The sequence below is a fragment of the Arachis hypogaea genome, chromosome 13, assembly GCF_003086295.3.
Source record: "Arachis hypogaea cultivar Tifrunner chromosome 13, arahy.Tifrunner.gnm2.J5K5, whole genome shotgun sequence".
NCBI lineage: Eukaryota > Viridiplantae > Streptophyta > Magnoliopsida > Fabales > Fabaceae > Arachis > Arachis hypogaea.
Genome location: NC_092048.1, coordinates 32,272,363 through 32,288,797, shown reverse-complemented (window position 1 = coordinate 32,288,797; position 16,435 = coordinate 32,272,363). Strand labels below are relative to the sequence as shown.

Sequence of the window (16,435 nt, the reverse complement as noted above, 5' to 3'; positions counted from 1 at the left end):
TTATTTGTAGAACTTGTGGAACTAGCTTTTTAATATACTTTAGTAGTTGCTTGGTCGGCTTGTGATTATCATCTTTTCCTGCTTATTGGTAGAACGTTTTTGTTTTGTTTTGTTACCGTTTTGTTGGTATGGGCTTGTCGCTCGCGTTCGTTTACCATTGTGCTGGTAGTTCGATGAAGCCAAGTCGTGGCTTTACTATTGATGTAGCCGTTTGTTATGGCTTTAGCTTAGTTGGCTCCCGGGGTGATCAGTCCCGGGGTACCGTATCGTGGTCCCGTTTAACATGTTTTATAAGGAACTTGTTGTCATGGAATATGTAAATGGAGAAGAACAAGTGGGAAGGTAATTTTGACAAGTAAACGCTAATCGATAATTAAACAACTCTATTGTCATAATAAGTATTTAATAAAAGTAAATCGCTGAGCTCGTCAGATCGCCTAATCGGCGTGTTTGAGCTAGGAATAAAATCTTCTCAAGTTACCTGCGTTCCAAGTTCTCGGGACTTCCTTGCCATCAAGCTTCTCTAATTTGTAGGCGCCCTTGCCAATAACCTCTTTACCTCTGTTGGGACCTTCCCAGTTTCCCGCCAGTTTACCTTCCCCTTGGGTCGGTAGCCCGATATCGTTGCATCGCAGGACGAGGTCATTTTGCTCAAATTCTCTCTTGAGCACTTTGGTGTTGTAGCGCAGGGCCATTCTTTGCTTTAGTGCTATTTCTGACAAATGGACCATCTCCCTAGCCTCGTCTGCTAGGTCATTTTCCACCGTTCCTCTACTCCCTTCGGGAGTAATTGTGGACTCGGGTCGCCAATCTCTACAGGTATCATTGCATCCACCCCGTAAGTCAGGCGGAAAGGGGTTTCTCTTGTGGACGACTGCTCGGTTGTTCGATAAGACCAGAGAACCGAGGCGAGTTCGTCAGCCCATGCACCTTTTTTGTTATCCAGCCGCTTCTTGAGGCCCAGCAAGACGACCTTATTTGCGGCCTCAACTTGACCATTCGTCTGGGGATGCTCTACAGAGGAGAATTTCTGCTTTATGCCCAGGCCGGTGAGAAACTCCACAAACTTCTTGTCAGCGAACTGTGTCCTGTTATCAGTGACAACGACTTCAGGGATGCCGAATCGAGTTATTACCTGCCTCCACATAAACTTTCGACAATTGGCTGAGGATATACTGGCCAGTGGTTCAGCCTCTATCCATTTGGTGTAGTAGTGCTGAGTGAACTCTCGTGTCGGTATAGAATTTCACACAAAATGAATTCTCGTTGCAAGTATAGTTTTACACTAACAAACAATCCTCCCAATAAAAAATATTGGTTGTCACAATTACAAACCCCAATAAGAATTAACCGAAGTATTTAGACTCCGGGTCATCTCACAAGGAATTGCAATGAAGTGATCAATTATTGGCTATAAAGGATGTAACGGGGGTTTTGATTGGTGAGAGGGCAAGAAATCAAATATGCAAGAAAAGTAAATCAAGCAAGCAATTAAAGAAAGCAATTAATAAAGAGAGACATTCTTTGCAAGAATTGAGATCATAGGCTTTCTATCCTAGTCATGCAATGATTAATTCACCTTATTTAGTCAACTCCAACACATAGGGAGAATGTCAAACAAGACTAATCAATCACATCATAATAATAACAAGAATCTATCTCATTTCGTCATCTCCAACATTGGAAGAAGGTGTAAGTTATCTTCCATGAGAAAAAGTCAAGCAAGACTAGTTAATCTCAAATCAAAAATCCTAATCAACTTACTAATTGAATTAGCAAAAGATTAGCGTTATTGAAAATGATATTAACTAACAACTCTAGATCACCAATGTAAATTGGGTATTCATGACTCAAGATTGCCCAATTACTCTTCCCAAGCCAAGAATGCTCAAAATCTACTCTAACATCCAACCAAGCATTTTGTCAAACACTTGGAAGGCATAAAAAGAAATCATAATAAATGTGCAAGAATAATAAATCTACCAACTACCAATTGCCAGAAAAGTAAATTCACAACTCAAATCATCAATTAAAACAACATCAAACATAAATTTCATAAAAGAGATCCAAATCCATTAAGGGCTCATCATCATAAAAGAGAGCAAAAAGGAAAATTAACACTACAAATCATGAGAATGAAAGAGTAGAAGCATGAAATTGTAAAGAGAACAAGATGAAAATATGTAATTAAACCTAAATCTAGAAGATATTAACCTAACCTAATTCTAGAGAGAAGAGGGAGCTTCTCTCTCTAAAAACCAACCAACATAATGCTATACTACCAAACAATTGCTCCCCCTTGCCCAAGCTTGAATTCTGCATGAAATAGCATTAGAAATTAGTTGGGTTGGGCCCAAAGCGCTTCAGAAATCGCTGGGGGCGATTTCACTTTAGTGGGCCACGAGCAGCATCGGCGCGCACGCGTACATGGCGTGTGCGCGCCCCTAAACGCAAAGCAACATATGGCAAAATTTATATTATTTCGAAGCCCCGGATGTTAGCTTTCCAACAAAACTAAAACTGTATCATTTGGACCTTTGTAGCTCAAGTTATGGTCGTTTGAGTGCAAAGAGGTCAAGCTTGATAGCTTTACGGTTCCTTCATTTCTTCATGAGTTCTCCCACTTTGCATGCTTTTCTCCTCACTTCTTCCATCCAATACTTGCCTTATGAACCTGAAATCACTCAACAAACACATCGAGTTATTGAATGGAATTAAAGTGAATTAAAATCACCAATTTAAGGGCCTAAAAAGCATGTTTTCTCATTTAAGCACAAATCAAGGGAGAATTACAAAACCATGCTATTTCATTGAATAAATGTGAGAAAAGTTGATAAAATCCCCCAAATTAAGCACAAGATAAACCACAAAATTGGGATTTATCAAATCTTCCCACACTCAAACCAAGCATGTCCTCATGCTAAGAATAAAGAAGGACAAGAAAAGGGTATGAACATTTATTCAATGCAAATAAACTATATGCTCCTATCTACATGCATGCAACTAAATGCAAAATGATTCTACTACTTGGTTAAAAGTAAATCAATCTCCAAGAACATCTATGAACAAGTAGGGCAAATGTCATATGACGACTTACAAACTCCACCAATTCAAATATCAAAATGAAGTTCAAATAGACTTGCAAGAAGAAAGCTCGTAAAAGCCGGGAACAAGGAATTGAGCATCGAACCCTCACCGGACGTGTATCCGCTCTAGTCGCTCTATTGTATAGGGTCGATCCACTCAATTCTCTTCTAATCATGCTTTCCATGATTTGTTTTTCATCTAACAATCAACAATTATTCAATGCATGCATACATTCATCATGAGGACTTATTCATAGGTTGTAATGGGGCTAGGTCAAGGTAGGATGCATATGGTCAAGTGAGCTTGAAATTTGAATCTTTGATTAACCTAAGCTCTCACCAAACACATATAATAGCTATACAATTCTAATACACAACCTAGCTACCCATGATTCCCACTTTTTCACATACTCATGCATTCTCTTTAATTCACAAACCATATGGATTGATTTTTATTGAACCTTACTTTGGGGCATTTTTGTCCCCTTTTTATTTCTTTTTCTTTATATATATATATATATATATATATATATATATATATATATTCTTCTTTTTTCTTTATTATTTTTTTCTCTAAAGTATATACAAACGTATCAATGCATATGATTTTACATATAGTGCATGAATATGTACCCAATTCCTAAAAATCTTCAACAAAAATAAAAATTACACTTTTACCTCAACCAATGTCCCAAGTTTCCCATATCCAAATGATACACACCCTCACTAGCCTAAGCCAATCAAAGATCCAAATTAAGGACATTTATTGTTTTTCGCTTAGGGTTAGTGATGTGCTAAACTTAAGAACAAAAAGGATTAAATAAGTTTAAAATTGGCTAACAATGGTTGATGAAAGGTAGACTATTTGGGTAAGTGAGATAAATAAAATGATGGCATCAATAATACAAATGCATGTATACATGGAATAATGGACATATAGAATCAAACAAATCAAAGATTACAATCATAGAAAGAGAACAATGCACACAAGAATGGAAAATAAGTGGTTATATGATGTAACCACACAATTGGACTCAAAACTCACATGCTTGTGTTCTTAGCTCAAAAACCATGTTCCAAAATAAATTCTTCAAGCAAGTTCAACACAAAATTTTTTTTTCAAATTGGTAGGGTGCCCTAAAAATAATTTCTTGGAAAAAAAATCATCACCCTAACCAAGTAGTCCTAACATAAAAAGAAGTGGTAAAATATGTACAAATTCTAACTAGCATGCAACCTATCATGCAATGCAACAACTAACTAACAAAGAAAATCAATAATTAGTGTTGAAAAAGGAAATTGTTACCCATGGAGATCGGTCGGACGACCTCCCCACACTTAGAAATTTGCACCGTCTTCGGTGCATGCAAAGAAGAGCAATGTGGACGGGTAGCTACAATTGATGAGCTCCTTTAAAAGGTTATGCGGGTGAGCTTATTTGTTGCCCCATTTAGAAGCTTTTCCATTCCTTCCCTTCTTGGTGGCCAACCTAAAAGGAAAGAAAAAGAAAGAAAATTAAGCCTCCAACAAAGATAGCAAAGCAAGTAGAACATAGGCGGGGCTAATGCCAAATGAGAGTAGGGTTCTCACTAATGGTAGCTACAACATGTGAGTGAGAAAACAATATAAGCTAAGGCATATTAACTAATACTTGATGCAAGAACAAGTTAAGGCATGAAGAGCACTCAAAAGCATCAAGTTCAAATAAGAAAAAGTGGGTCATGAAAAATAATATGAGTTCATATCAATGTGCAAGGGATAAAGTTTCATCACCCATCAGTATCAAACAAGTCAAGAAGCACCAAAATAATGCAAGAAATTCTCAACAATTGAGTAGGAAAATGCAACACCATTATTAAAAGAAGAGACTTAGAAAAAAAATTGAAAACAGGCTATAGAAACAAAATTGAAATGTAAAGAATAGAAGTATACGAATGCGATAAACAAAAGAAAATGGTAGAGGAGAGAAAAAAAAACTCTTTTTTTAAACCGGCACGGACGCGTCATGCACGCTTCCGCGCTGATGCGCAGTTTGGCCAAAGGACGCGTACGCGCCAGGTGCGCGCACGCGTGGGTTGCAGGTACAGAATAGGCACAAACTGGGCATAACTCTCTGGAACATGTACCAGGAGGGTAGGTGACGCTATCGGCGGGCACGCGCACAGCGTGCGTGTGTGCGCATTGTGCAATTAGCTTCAAGGATGCGTACGCGCCAGATGCGCGCACGCGCGGGTGGTTTGTGCCTCAGGCATGGTGCTGGCGCAGTGTAAGCGCAACTCTCGGGTCAATATATGGAGGGGTGAGATTTTTCAAGCCACGCATCCGTGCACATGGCGCGCCCACGTGGATGGCCAAAAATGCTTGAGGCGCGGGTACGCGCCAGGTGCGCGCACGCGCAGGTTGATGCTCTGTTTTTCAAAATTTTTCCATGTTCTTACACCAATCCAAGCATTCCAAACCTCCAAATAGCTACCCAAACACCATAAAACCTTATTTAACATATTAGACTACCAAATAGACTCAACAAACTACTCTAAATATGAATTTAAACTAATTATACCAATATTTACAAAAGAGAAAATGGAAAGATATTACCATGGTGGGGTGTCTTCCACCTAACACTTTTGTTTATTGTCCTTAAGTTGGACTTATGGGGAGCTCCTCTTAAGGTGGCTTGTGCTTGAAGCTATCCTTGAACATCCACCAATGCTTGAATCTCCAATAAGCTCCATTCTTCAATTTTAATATCTTCAAGCTTTGATGGAGTTCTTCACAAACTATGGGCTCCCAAATTTGATTCTCCTTGTGCGATCCGGGATCCCACACTTTGTTTTGACACCCATCTTCAAATTGATCATCATGATCCCAATTGAGTGAGAAGTGATCCGAATTCTCAAGTAAACACCAAAGCATCTTCCTGGACCCTTTTAGTTGAGAACTATACCAACCATTGTACTTAGACCTTGAGTTTTCAACCATAAGGAACCTTGATTGGCATTTTCACCCACTAACCAATTCTCTCCTACTCTTGACTCCACAAAGAGCTCTAAGTTGTCCATCCGTCTCAAGCAAACCATATTCAAGTGAGAAATTAAAGCTTAGGGACAAGAATTTTACCCACTTGAATGTTGTATTGGATGGTGACTTAGGAAGGGGTGGTCCTAATGATCTTGCAAGTTTCACTCCCTTGAGCTCTTCTTTGACTACCTCCACCTCTTCACAAGCTTCTTCAATTTCAACCTCTTCCTCTTGGTAGCTCTCTTCCAATTCAATCTGTTCTTCATTGCTTACCAAGGGCATGGGAGGTTGTGCATCTTCTTCTTTGATCTCAATTTCAAGCCCAATGGGAGAGGATTCAATTGTAGATAGGAACTCCTCAATGATTGAATCCATCTCTTGATCAACCTCTTCCAATCTTTCATCACTCATACTATGCATTGGAGGTTGCGCATTATCCTCCTCAACATCATTTTCAAGTTCAATGGAAGAAAGTTCAACAACTTCCAACAAATCATCAACAACATCCCTTGGTGTGGAAGTGTTCTCAAGCTTGAAATCTACCTCTTGTTTAACTTCCTCTAACGCTTCAACCACTTCTTCTTCTTCAATAATCTCTTCCTCCTCTACTTGTTGCAAGACATGCCCCATCCTCTTGTCCTCATGTTGGGATTCCAAAATCTCCTTTTGATGGATTATTGCTTGAAGCCGATCCATTGCTTCCTTGAGACGATCCATTGGCTCTTGGATGGATGGATATGGGTGTTCTTCCATGGGGGTTGTGGTGGGAAGGAAAATTTATTATGTGGTTGAAAGTTATCATACATGGGAGGTGATTCATCTTGGTAAGGATAGTGAGGTGGTGGTTCTTGAGGGTATTGGTGGTGGAATTGGGGTGGTTCTACATATGGTTCATATGGATCATAAGGTGGTTGGTATGGTGGGTAAGGATTAGGGTCATATTGAGGTGTTTGGTGGTAGGGGGCTTGTGAGTAAGGTGGTTCAAAGTCATGTTGAGGGGGTGGTTCATAAGCATGTGGTCAGGGACAAATTTACTCAGCACCTAGTGGGGGCAACTGCCCCCAGTGAATTTGAAAAAATTAATTAGTAGTTCTCAGTAAATTGTCTAATTTGCCCCCACCATCTAATTCATTTTGACCCCACTCCCCACCCTCCAAATCCCTAACCGGCTAACCCTTCTCCTTCTCCCCTTTTTCAATTTTGTTGTTGTTCTTCTTCTTCTTCTTCCGCGGTTTTCACAGCTTCAAGCCTTCAATCCTCGTATGGTTCTGTCTTCCCATTCCTTTGGCGTCTGGATCTGGTTCTGTCTTCAGCAGTTTAGGGTGTGCGGGGTGTTGCTGGTTCTGCCGCTAGTTCTATCGCTGAGTGCTTGGGTCCTGGGTGCCGCTGGTTCTGCCATTGGGTACTGCTTATGATTTGTGTGGTTCTGCCGCTATGTACCTGCGTTCCTCTTCTCAGTCTTCTGGATTTGTACCTGCGTTCCTCTTCTGCTGCTTATGATTTAGTTAGGTCTTAGCCTCTTAGATGGTATTTGTGTTGGTTTTCTTAGTCTGTTGGTCATAATTCATATAGTTAGTTCACTTAGTTGCTTTATTCAGTTTTTGTTCTCATTTGCTGCATTGTTATTAATTTGATATAATTCATTAATTCATTCAATTTGATATAGTTCATTAATTTGTTCTGATGTGATTGAATTTATTCTAATGTAATTGTGTTCTGAATTTCTGATAGAGTTCTAATGTAATTGTTGGTTACTTTGTTAATTAACAATTGTGTTCTGTTCTGATGGAATTCTAATGGAGTTCTGATGTAATTGTGTATGTGTTCTGATGGAGTTCTAATGTATTCTTTTATGATCTTCCTTCCTTGAGTTAGATGGGTAATTGGATATAGTTGAAAGCAACAAGAAGTGCAAGAAAAACAGCAAAATATTTGTGCATGGCTTGACATTTTCCCGTAGTAGAAGAACTGTTTTGAAAATAAAGAAACACAAATCTAGGGACTTATGATATGAATGAGAAGAATGAGAGGGGTCAGGGGATTATGATATGAATGTTAGAAGGGATGATGATGTATTTATAATATGGTGAGGAAAAGGGCTAGCTTCAAATGTTTCTAATAAATTAAAGCTATATACTCTTATATTCTTATTTTAATGGATCTTTAACGAGTCAGTGATATAGGTTTCATTAATTTTATTAATTGATCAATTTTGTATTTATAATTTTATAGTGAACTTCTCAATTTGTATAGAATTGTGAATTATATAAATTATTATTATACTATATATATTTTGCCCTCACTGATAAAATTTTTTGGATCCGTCATTGCATGTGGTTGTGGTTTTTGACAATTACAATAAGGGTCACCACATCCATTAGATTGATATGCATTAGGATTAGAATTATACCCATAAGAAACCGGAGGAGGTTGTTGCCAAGAGGGGTGATCAATCCTTTGAGGCTCCCTCCACCTTTGATTGTTCCATCCTTGATGTATGTTACCATTGTAGTTCCCATTTCCTACAACATAATTTGAGCCAACCTCATAGCCAAAGTGAGGATGAGAATTCATAATAGCAAAGAGAAACAAAAACTAACAAAAATAAGCAACAAATTCCTAAGGCTAACAAAAACTAACAAAGAAGCAAAAGGCAAACATATTCACAATATTCACAATAGCCAATAATATACCACCATTGCAACTCCCCGGCAACGGCGCCATTTTGATGAGTGAACTCTCGTGTCGGTATAGAATTTCACATAAAATGAATTCTCGTTGCAAGTATAGTTCTACACCAACAAACAATCCTCCCAATCAAAAATATTGGTTGTCACAAGTACAAATCCCAATAAGAATTAACCGAAGTATTTAGACTCCGGGTCGTCTCACAAGGAATTGCAATGAAGTGATCAATTATTGGCTATAAAGGATGTAAGGGGGGTTTTGATTGGTGAGAGGGCAAGAAATCAAATATGCAAGAAAAGTAAATCAAGCAAGCAATTAAAGAAAGCAATTAATAAAGAGAGACATTCTTGGCAAGAATTGAGATCATAGGCTTTCTATCCTAGTCATGCAATGATTAATTCACCTTATTTAGTCAACTCCAACACATAGGGAGAATGTCAAACAAGACTAATCAATCATATCATAATAATAACAAGAATTTATCTCATTTCGTCATCTCCAACATTGGAAGAAGGTGTAAGTTATCTTCCATGAGAGAAAGTCAAGCAAGACTAGTTAATCTCAAATCAAAAATCCTAATCAACTTACTAATTGAATTAGCAAAAGATTAGCGTTATTGAAAATGATATTAAATAACAACTCTAGATCACCAATGTAAATTGGGTATTCATGACTCAAGATTGTCCAATTACTCTTCCCAAGCCAAGAATGCTCAAAATCTACTCTAACATCCAACCAAGTATTTTGTCAAACACTTAGAAGGCATAAAAGAAAATCATAATAAATGTGCAAGAATAATAAATCTACCAACTACCAATTGCAAGAAAAGTAAATTCACAACTCAAATCATCAATTAAAAGAACATCAAACATAAATTTCATAAAAGAGATCCAAATCCATCAAGGGTCCATCATCACAAAAGAGAGCAAAAAGGAAAATTAACACAACAAATCATGAGAATGAAAGAGTAGAAGCATGAAATTATAAAGAGAACAAGATAAAAACATGTAATTAAACCTAAATCTAGTAGATATTAACCTAACCTAATTCTAGAGCGAAGAGGGAGCTTCTCTCTCTAGAAACTAACCAACATGATGCTATACTACCAAACAATTACTCTCCCCTTGCCCAAGCTTGAATTCTGCATGAAATAGCATTAGAAATGAGTTGGGTTGAGCCCAAAGTGCTTTAGAAATCGCTGGGGGCGATTTCACTTTAGTGGGCCACGAGCAGCATCGGCGCGCACGAGTACATGGCGCGTGCGCGCCCCTAAACATGAATTAACATATGAAAAATTTTATATTATTTTGAAGCCTCGGATGTTAGCTTTTCAACGTAACTGGAACCGCCTCATTTAGGCCTCTGTAGCTCAAGTGATGGTCGTTTGAGTGCGAAGAGGTCAGACTTGACAGCTTTACGGTTCCTTCATTTCTTCATGAGTTCTCCCACTTTGTATGCTTTTCTCCTCACTTCTTCCATTCAATACTTGTCTTATGAATCTGAAATCACTCAACAAATATATCAAGACATCGAATGGAATTAAAGTGAATTAAAATAACCAATTTAAGGGCCTAAAAAGCATGTTTTCTCATTTAAGCACAAATCAAGGGAGAATTGCAAAACCATGCTATTTCATTGAATAAATGTGAGAAAAGTTGATAAAATCCCCCAAATTAAGCACAAGATAAACCACAAAATCGGGGTTTATCAAGTAGTCGATAGCAACTATGAGCTATTTGACTTGCCCCAGACCGACCGGGAAAGGTCCCAGTAGGTCGACTCCCCATTGTGCGAAAGGTCGGGAGGACGTCAATAGGCTTAGTTCGGTCGCCGGCGCTTTGTGGAAGTTGGCGTTCTCTTGGCACTTGACGCATTTCCTTACGAATTTTTTGGAGTCCATCATATTCGATGGCCAGTAATATCCAGCTCGGATGAGCTTTCTTGCTAGGGCTTTGCCCCCGATGTGGTGACCAAAGCACCCCTCGTGGACTTCTCTGAGTACGTAGTCCGTCTGGTCGGGATGCAGGCACTTCAATAAGGGCTGACTGAGTCCCTTTTTAAACAGTTGACCTTGTATGATCGCATATTTGGCTGCCTCCCTTCTCAACGCTTTGGCTGCCTTCTCGTCGTCGAGGAGTTTACCGTTTTCTAGGAAATCAGTGATGGGGTCCATCCAGGAGGGGCCTATCTTTGTCAGGTGGAGGGCAACTGTTGGTTCTTTTATCATGCCTTGAATGAGGGACCGGTTGTCGACTCCCGGTTTCGTGCTTGCTAGCTTGGATAGGAGGGATGACTGACTTCCCGAGCTCTTCGTGTGGAGAGGGGGGTGTCACCTGCAAAGACACTCCGACGCTCTATTCAGTCAAGTGTACAGGCGAAAAGTGAGAGAGTGGTATGTGACGTACCTTGAGAGAGGGGTAGGACCCTCCCCATATATACCGTGTCAGAAGCGGGCCCCACAAGGGCAGAACCCACCTTCCTCGAAGCTTCCTTATACAGCTGTAATAGAGAGCTGTCCAGGACGCGTATCCGGGTCAGTATTTGAACGCCTTGCACCCGACCGTTCGAGTCAGGTGGTTCGTGGGTCAGGTCGGCCCATGTTATATGTGGGCCAGGCCGTAACAAAATCATAAAATATATTTATTACAATTCGACAAAATAAATTTATTATTAACAAAATTTATAAAAATTTATTCATACATATTAATATCATAATCAAAAAATTAATCATACATATTATTCATCAATATATTAAAATGAGTAAAATGTCTAAAAATTACTACTCTTTTATTTTTCACTCAGTCAAATAAATTATATAATATTCTTCGCATATTCTCGATAGATCATTTTTATTACAAGCAAATAGGCTATTCTTCTTTTAAAAAAAATTATATAGTACATAATCTAAAATCTTAACTAATTAATCATCTCAATTTTATTATTAACCCTAAATACACTAAAAAAGTTATTCCACATAGTCTAATATTACAACTAATCACATAAATTTTGTTTATATCTAAACATATTAAAAAAAAAATACCTGTAGTAATGACTAGATTTTAACTAAATTAAACTTTTAAACTACACTAGTCAATACTAATATACCAAACATAAATCTTTAAGCAACACTAACCAACACTAATTAACACTAAAACTAATCATAAATAATTAAAAAAAATTAACTTATACATGTTGAATGATGTAAAAATTCAATAATGTGTTGTTTGGATTTAGTGAGATCATGTGCCATCATTTTTATTTCTCTTCCTTCAACTTCTTTCTTTTTCACAGTAGTGTTAAACCAAATGATGCAGGTGAAAGTGGTAGCTGAAAATAATCCACCAACACTCTTTCTTTTGTTAGTATGATGGGTGAGGGAGGGAGGGAGGGAGAGAGAGCCCACCCAAGTAACGTGCATGCTTGGCACATGTCTGAGGAGCAGGGAATTCGCCTCCACCAATTTTCTCATGCTTTTATGAAAAGCCATTCAACTCTCCCTCTAATTCCAGCAGCGCTCTCTTAGTTTTTTTTTGGTTTCCACGGTATCCTCCAAGCCAACAGGTCAAGGACTAATTCGTCGCAAATCTGAATTTTATTTAAGGGTCTACTGCTAGCCAATAGGTTGTTGCATACACAAGGCGGGATTCGAATCCCCGACACTTGCTTAAGCGGACGAGTGAGCTGACCACTCGACCAACTCAAGTTGGTTTCCTAGTTTTTTTTTTTTTTTTTTTTTTTGCCAGAAAACGATTTGTCCCCACCTATTGGGTTCGTTAAATGGAGGTAGTTTTGGCCCAAATATTTTTTTTTCTCATAAAAGTGGATTACACATACATTGGGCCATTTTAAGGGAAAACTTCTTCGGCAGTCCAATATTAAAAAAGGAATGGCATTTCAGATGTGTCTTTGTCCTTTACTGGAGATTTCAAATTCTATGTACGAAATAGATTTTAAGTTTTATTTTTGTCCTGTAGTAAGTTGTTAAATGACTATATTAGCCTCTAAAATAGCTTTCAAATTACTTAATTAGTCAGCTAAAAAACTTTGTTCTACACAGATTGTGACTTATGTACGTTGCGACTTAAAATTTATAGTTTTTGCAATTCATGCTGGTGTTCATGTTCTCTTACTACAAACTTGTCATGATCCTCCATATTCTATTTTCACCTTATTTAACGTAAAACTGCACATTCTAATTTTGTTGTTTATAGATAATGGTATAGAATAAAACTTATTAGGGATTTCTTGTTTGAAAAAGATACGGAGCTACACGGTGAATGAGCGACGAATTCAGAAGTGAACGAATGGAAGTTTTTTTTTTTTTTTTTTCATTTATCGTGTTTATTTAGAGATGCAATCAGCCTCGTTATTTCCTATTTTCTTTTCCCCACTAAATCAAGTTTAAAAACCTTGCCTTCCAACTATTCTTTATAATCAAACCCATTTCTTCTTAATCCCCAGTCATTCCAATTCATTTACCCAGAAACTTTGCAACAAAATTATAATATTGAATTATATAAAACAATTTTCCAAGACTATTTTCCATCAAAAGGAAAAGAAAATAAAAAGTGCTCAGAGGCCTATTAGAACATTTAAGCTAGACTTGCACATTACAAAAAGCTGGCTTTCAACCACTCTTGGATAAGGGCATGTTCAACCCTTGAAAACATGAGAAATGATGGCACGGTTGCATGCCTTTTGTGTACTTCCTTCGTTACATATCCACATGATTTATCTTCGATTATTCTATCTAAGCCACTTGTATATTATATATTAAATTTGAATGCTTTAAAATAGTGGTATTTCAAAATTTCAGAAAAGTATATGGGTATACCTCAAACATTTTCAATAATATATTTAGAATATCAAATTATAGCAAAGTAAATTTGGATATTTTAATTTTAAATGCAAATTTTTTGAGAGGATCCAATTCCTCTTATTAGTCTATGTATCAATCTTGGCCAACAGTGAATTATGCATTCACCCAAAGATATATGTAAGTATGTTTTACTGCTGCTTAAATTTTTCTGGACACTAATCTTTCCTTTGAAGATCTATCATTTTTTGGACCCATATGTTCCAAATAACAGCGAACGAAGAATACTTAATCGATTTCTTTTTTCTTTTTTCTTTTTTGTGCACCAATTCAAGTAAGCTAGGAATCTTTTAAACTAACACCTATAACTATCTATTATATTTCTTCTTTAGAATCTAACATATTAGGTACGGTACCAATAGGAGAATTTGATGAATTTCTAGCATAATTACACATCTTATTCTTCTTTTTATCATTTGGATATGCTGCACTCCTCATTGTACCTTTTTCATTTCCCTTAAAATATCTACCGAACAAGCTAAGAAAAATAGAATGGTAATTTTTTATTGGTATATTGAAAAATATTCTTCACAAGGTTATTGATATATACAATTCTCTTATTAGATTTCACGAGTATACAAGTGTTAATCTAATAATATACAACTCCGACAAATCGGGCATGTTGATTTCTTTTGTAACCAACGATCCATGCAATCTGAATGAAACATGTGTTTGCACTCAGGAAAAACTTGACAACTTTGCCCATCTTGAAAACTTTCCATGCAAATGGCACAATCACTACAACTTTTTTGCATGTCTTGGCTTTCATAAGTTACTAATGGAGGCAATTTCATTGAATCTCTAAGTTGTTGACCTCTTCTTTCGTCAAAATCTTCATCTACAGTTGCAAATAATATCCAAGCTTGTAAAGTACTTTGAACAAGGGCATGAAAAATGTCTAATTGGTGTGTTGGACTGGAAGAACCCAAAGTTACATGACTTCTTTCAGGTTCATGTCGGTGATGAGGCGTAGCCATTAGAACAATTCAATTTATTAGACTATCAATAAAAATCTGGTAAAGGATTCAAAAAAAAATTATGATATTGAACGATAGAAAAGATGGTGTTGTTAAACTAGGGTATATATCACACTATCAAAATGAAAATTATTAGAAGTTCTAACTATGTTGAGTTGTCTATGTGTTAAGATTTTTGGGTTAAATTAAGTGCAACCAACCCATTTACCAACTTGTACATATCCATTTTCTGTATTTACACAACACATCTAGTCTATTTTCTTTTTGCTTTCTTGTAAATCTTAAAATGACAAAAAAAAATTGTATATTTTATAGTAAATTTAGTAAATTGATCAAATGCTTTATCCATTATACTAATCCAAAACAAATTTTGTTTGTTTTTGTCGAATATTGAGAGATAAAGGATACTTACCACCAAGTTTAGGTTGTTAATTATCAAAAATAGAAAGTAGAAGAAAAATAGATAGAAATTGATAATCAATTTCGCTACAAATCAAATGTCAACTCTTTTGTTCTTTTCTTATCTTTTATTATTATTTTTATTAGTTGATTACCACTAATGTTGTGTATTCTAATCTATTTTTTTTATGTTATCATTATTATTAAAGGATATGAATCTCGACTTATCGTTCTGCCTGATAATATCCTATAAATATAATCATAAAGTGCTCAGATCATACATTGGAAAAAAAATAAAATATACAAATTGATTATATAGAGTAGAATAATTTTTCACATTAAATTCATTCATTGAAATTCTTATGCTACTAAAGTTCTGGGTGTGAGTTTATTTATATTTTTATTTTTTTAAAAAAAATTAAAAACTTATGATAGTACTAAAAAATTATACATTGTTAAAAAATAAATTTTAATTTTTATGAGTGTTATGAAATATTAAAATTACTTTTTCTAAGAGTTTAAGTTGATAGGAGGAGGAGACACATGAATGATTATATCTTTAATAATATTATTTATATTATTTTTTTATCAATAATAGATGTAAGTTTAGTTGTTGTAATTTTTTTTAGTGGAGTACATAAAGAGTACATAATATATAAGGTGTAATAACACAAATATTTGTTAAGTTTGTTGAAATTACAGTTGTGATAAAGAGTGAAGCAGAGAGGAGGTTGCAAAGAAGATCAATGTTGTGAGAGAAGAGTGGCAGAGAGAAGAAGTTCACAAAGTGAAAGATTTTTTGCTGAAGATAATGGAGAGTCACAAAACTTGTAATGAAGCAACAGTGTAGTTTATATACAATTAGTAATATTTTGCTAAACCACTAAGTCAACCACGGTTAGTCCTATTAGAATTCTAACTCTAGTAATTTAACTAGTCTCTAACTAACTTCTTTATTATAAATATATAAGCTGAGCTGGCACCTATATCAGCTAACATCCCCCTCAAACTAGGAGTGTTAGGACAGTGAATGTCCAACAATCCTAGTTTGGAACAGCATGAATTGAAGAGCCTCGGAGCTAGTGTTTTAGTTAATAGATCAGCTATTTGATTGCTAGAGGTCACAGGAAGCAGTTTGATGATACCCTCATGAGCTTTGTCACGAACTATATGGCAGTCCGCTTCTATGTGTTTCGTACGCTCGTGCAGAACAGGGTTGACTGCCATGGCCAAGGCAGATTGGCTATCACTATAGAGGGTGAGAGGTTCTTCATGATTAACTCCAAACACTTGCAGTAGTCGAAGTAACCAGAGGCCTTCACATGTTGCATTTGCTAAGGCTCGGTATTCGGCTTCAGATGAAGAGTTGCTTACTACTCTTCCATGAAATC

At 36.6% G+C, this 16,435-nt stretch overlaps 1 protein-coding gene across 1 annotated transcript; it reads right to left on the bottom strand.

Moving 5' to 3' along the window:
- Positions 1-748: 748 nt before the first annotated feature.
- Positions 749-11,019, bottom strand: LOC112733355 (uncharacterized). Its single transcript, XM_025782288.2, has 2 exons — positions 10,675-11,019; positions 749-1,135 (listed from the first exon to the last, which is right to left on the bottom strand). The coding sequence occupies exons 1-2, from the start codon at positions 11,017-11,019 to the stop codon at positions 749-751; spliced, it is 732 nt and encodes a 243-aa protein (XP_025638073.2).
- Positions 11,020-16,435: the final 5,416 nt, after the last annotated feature.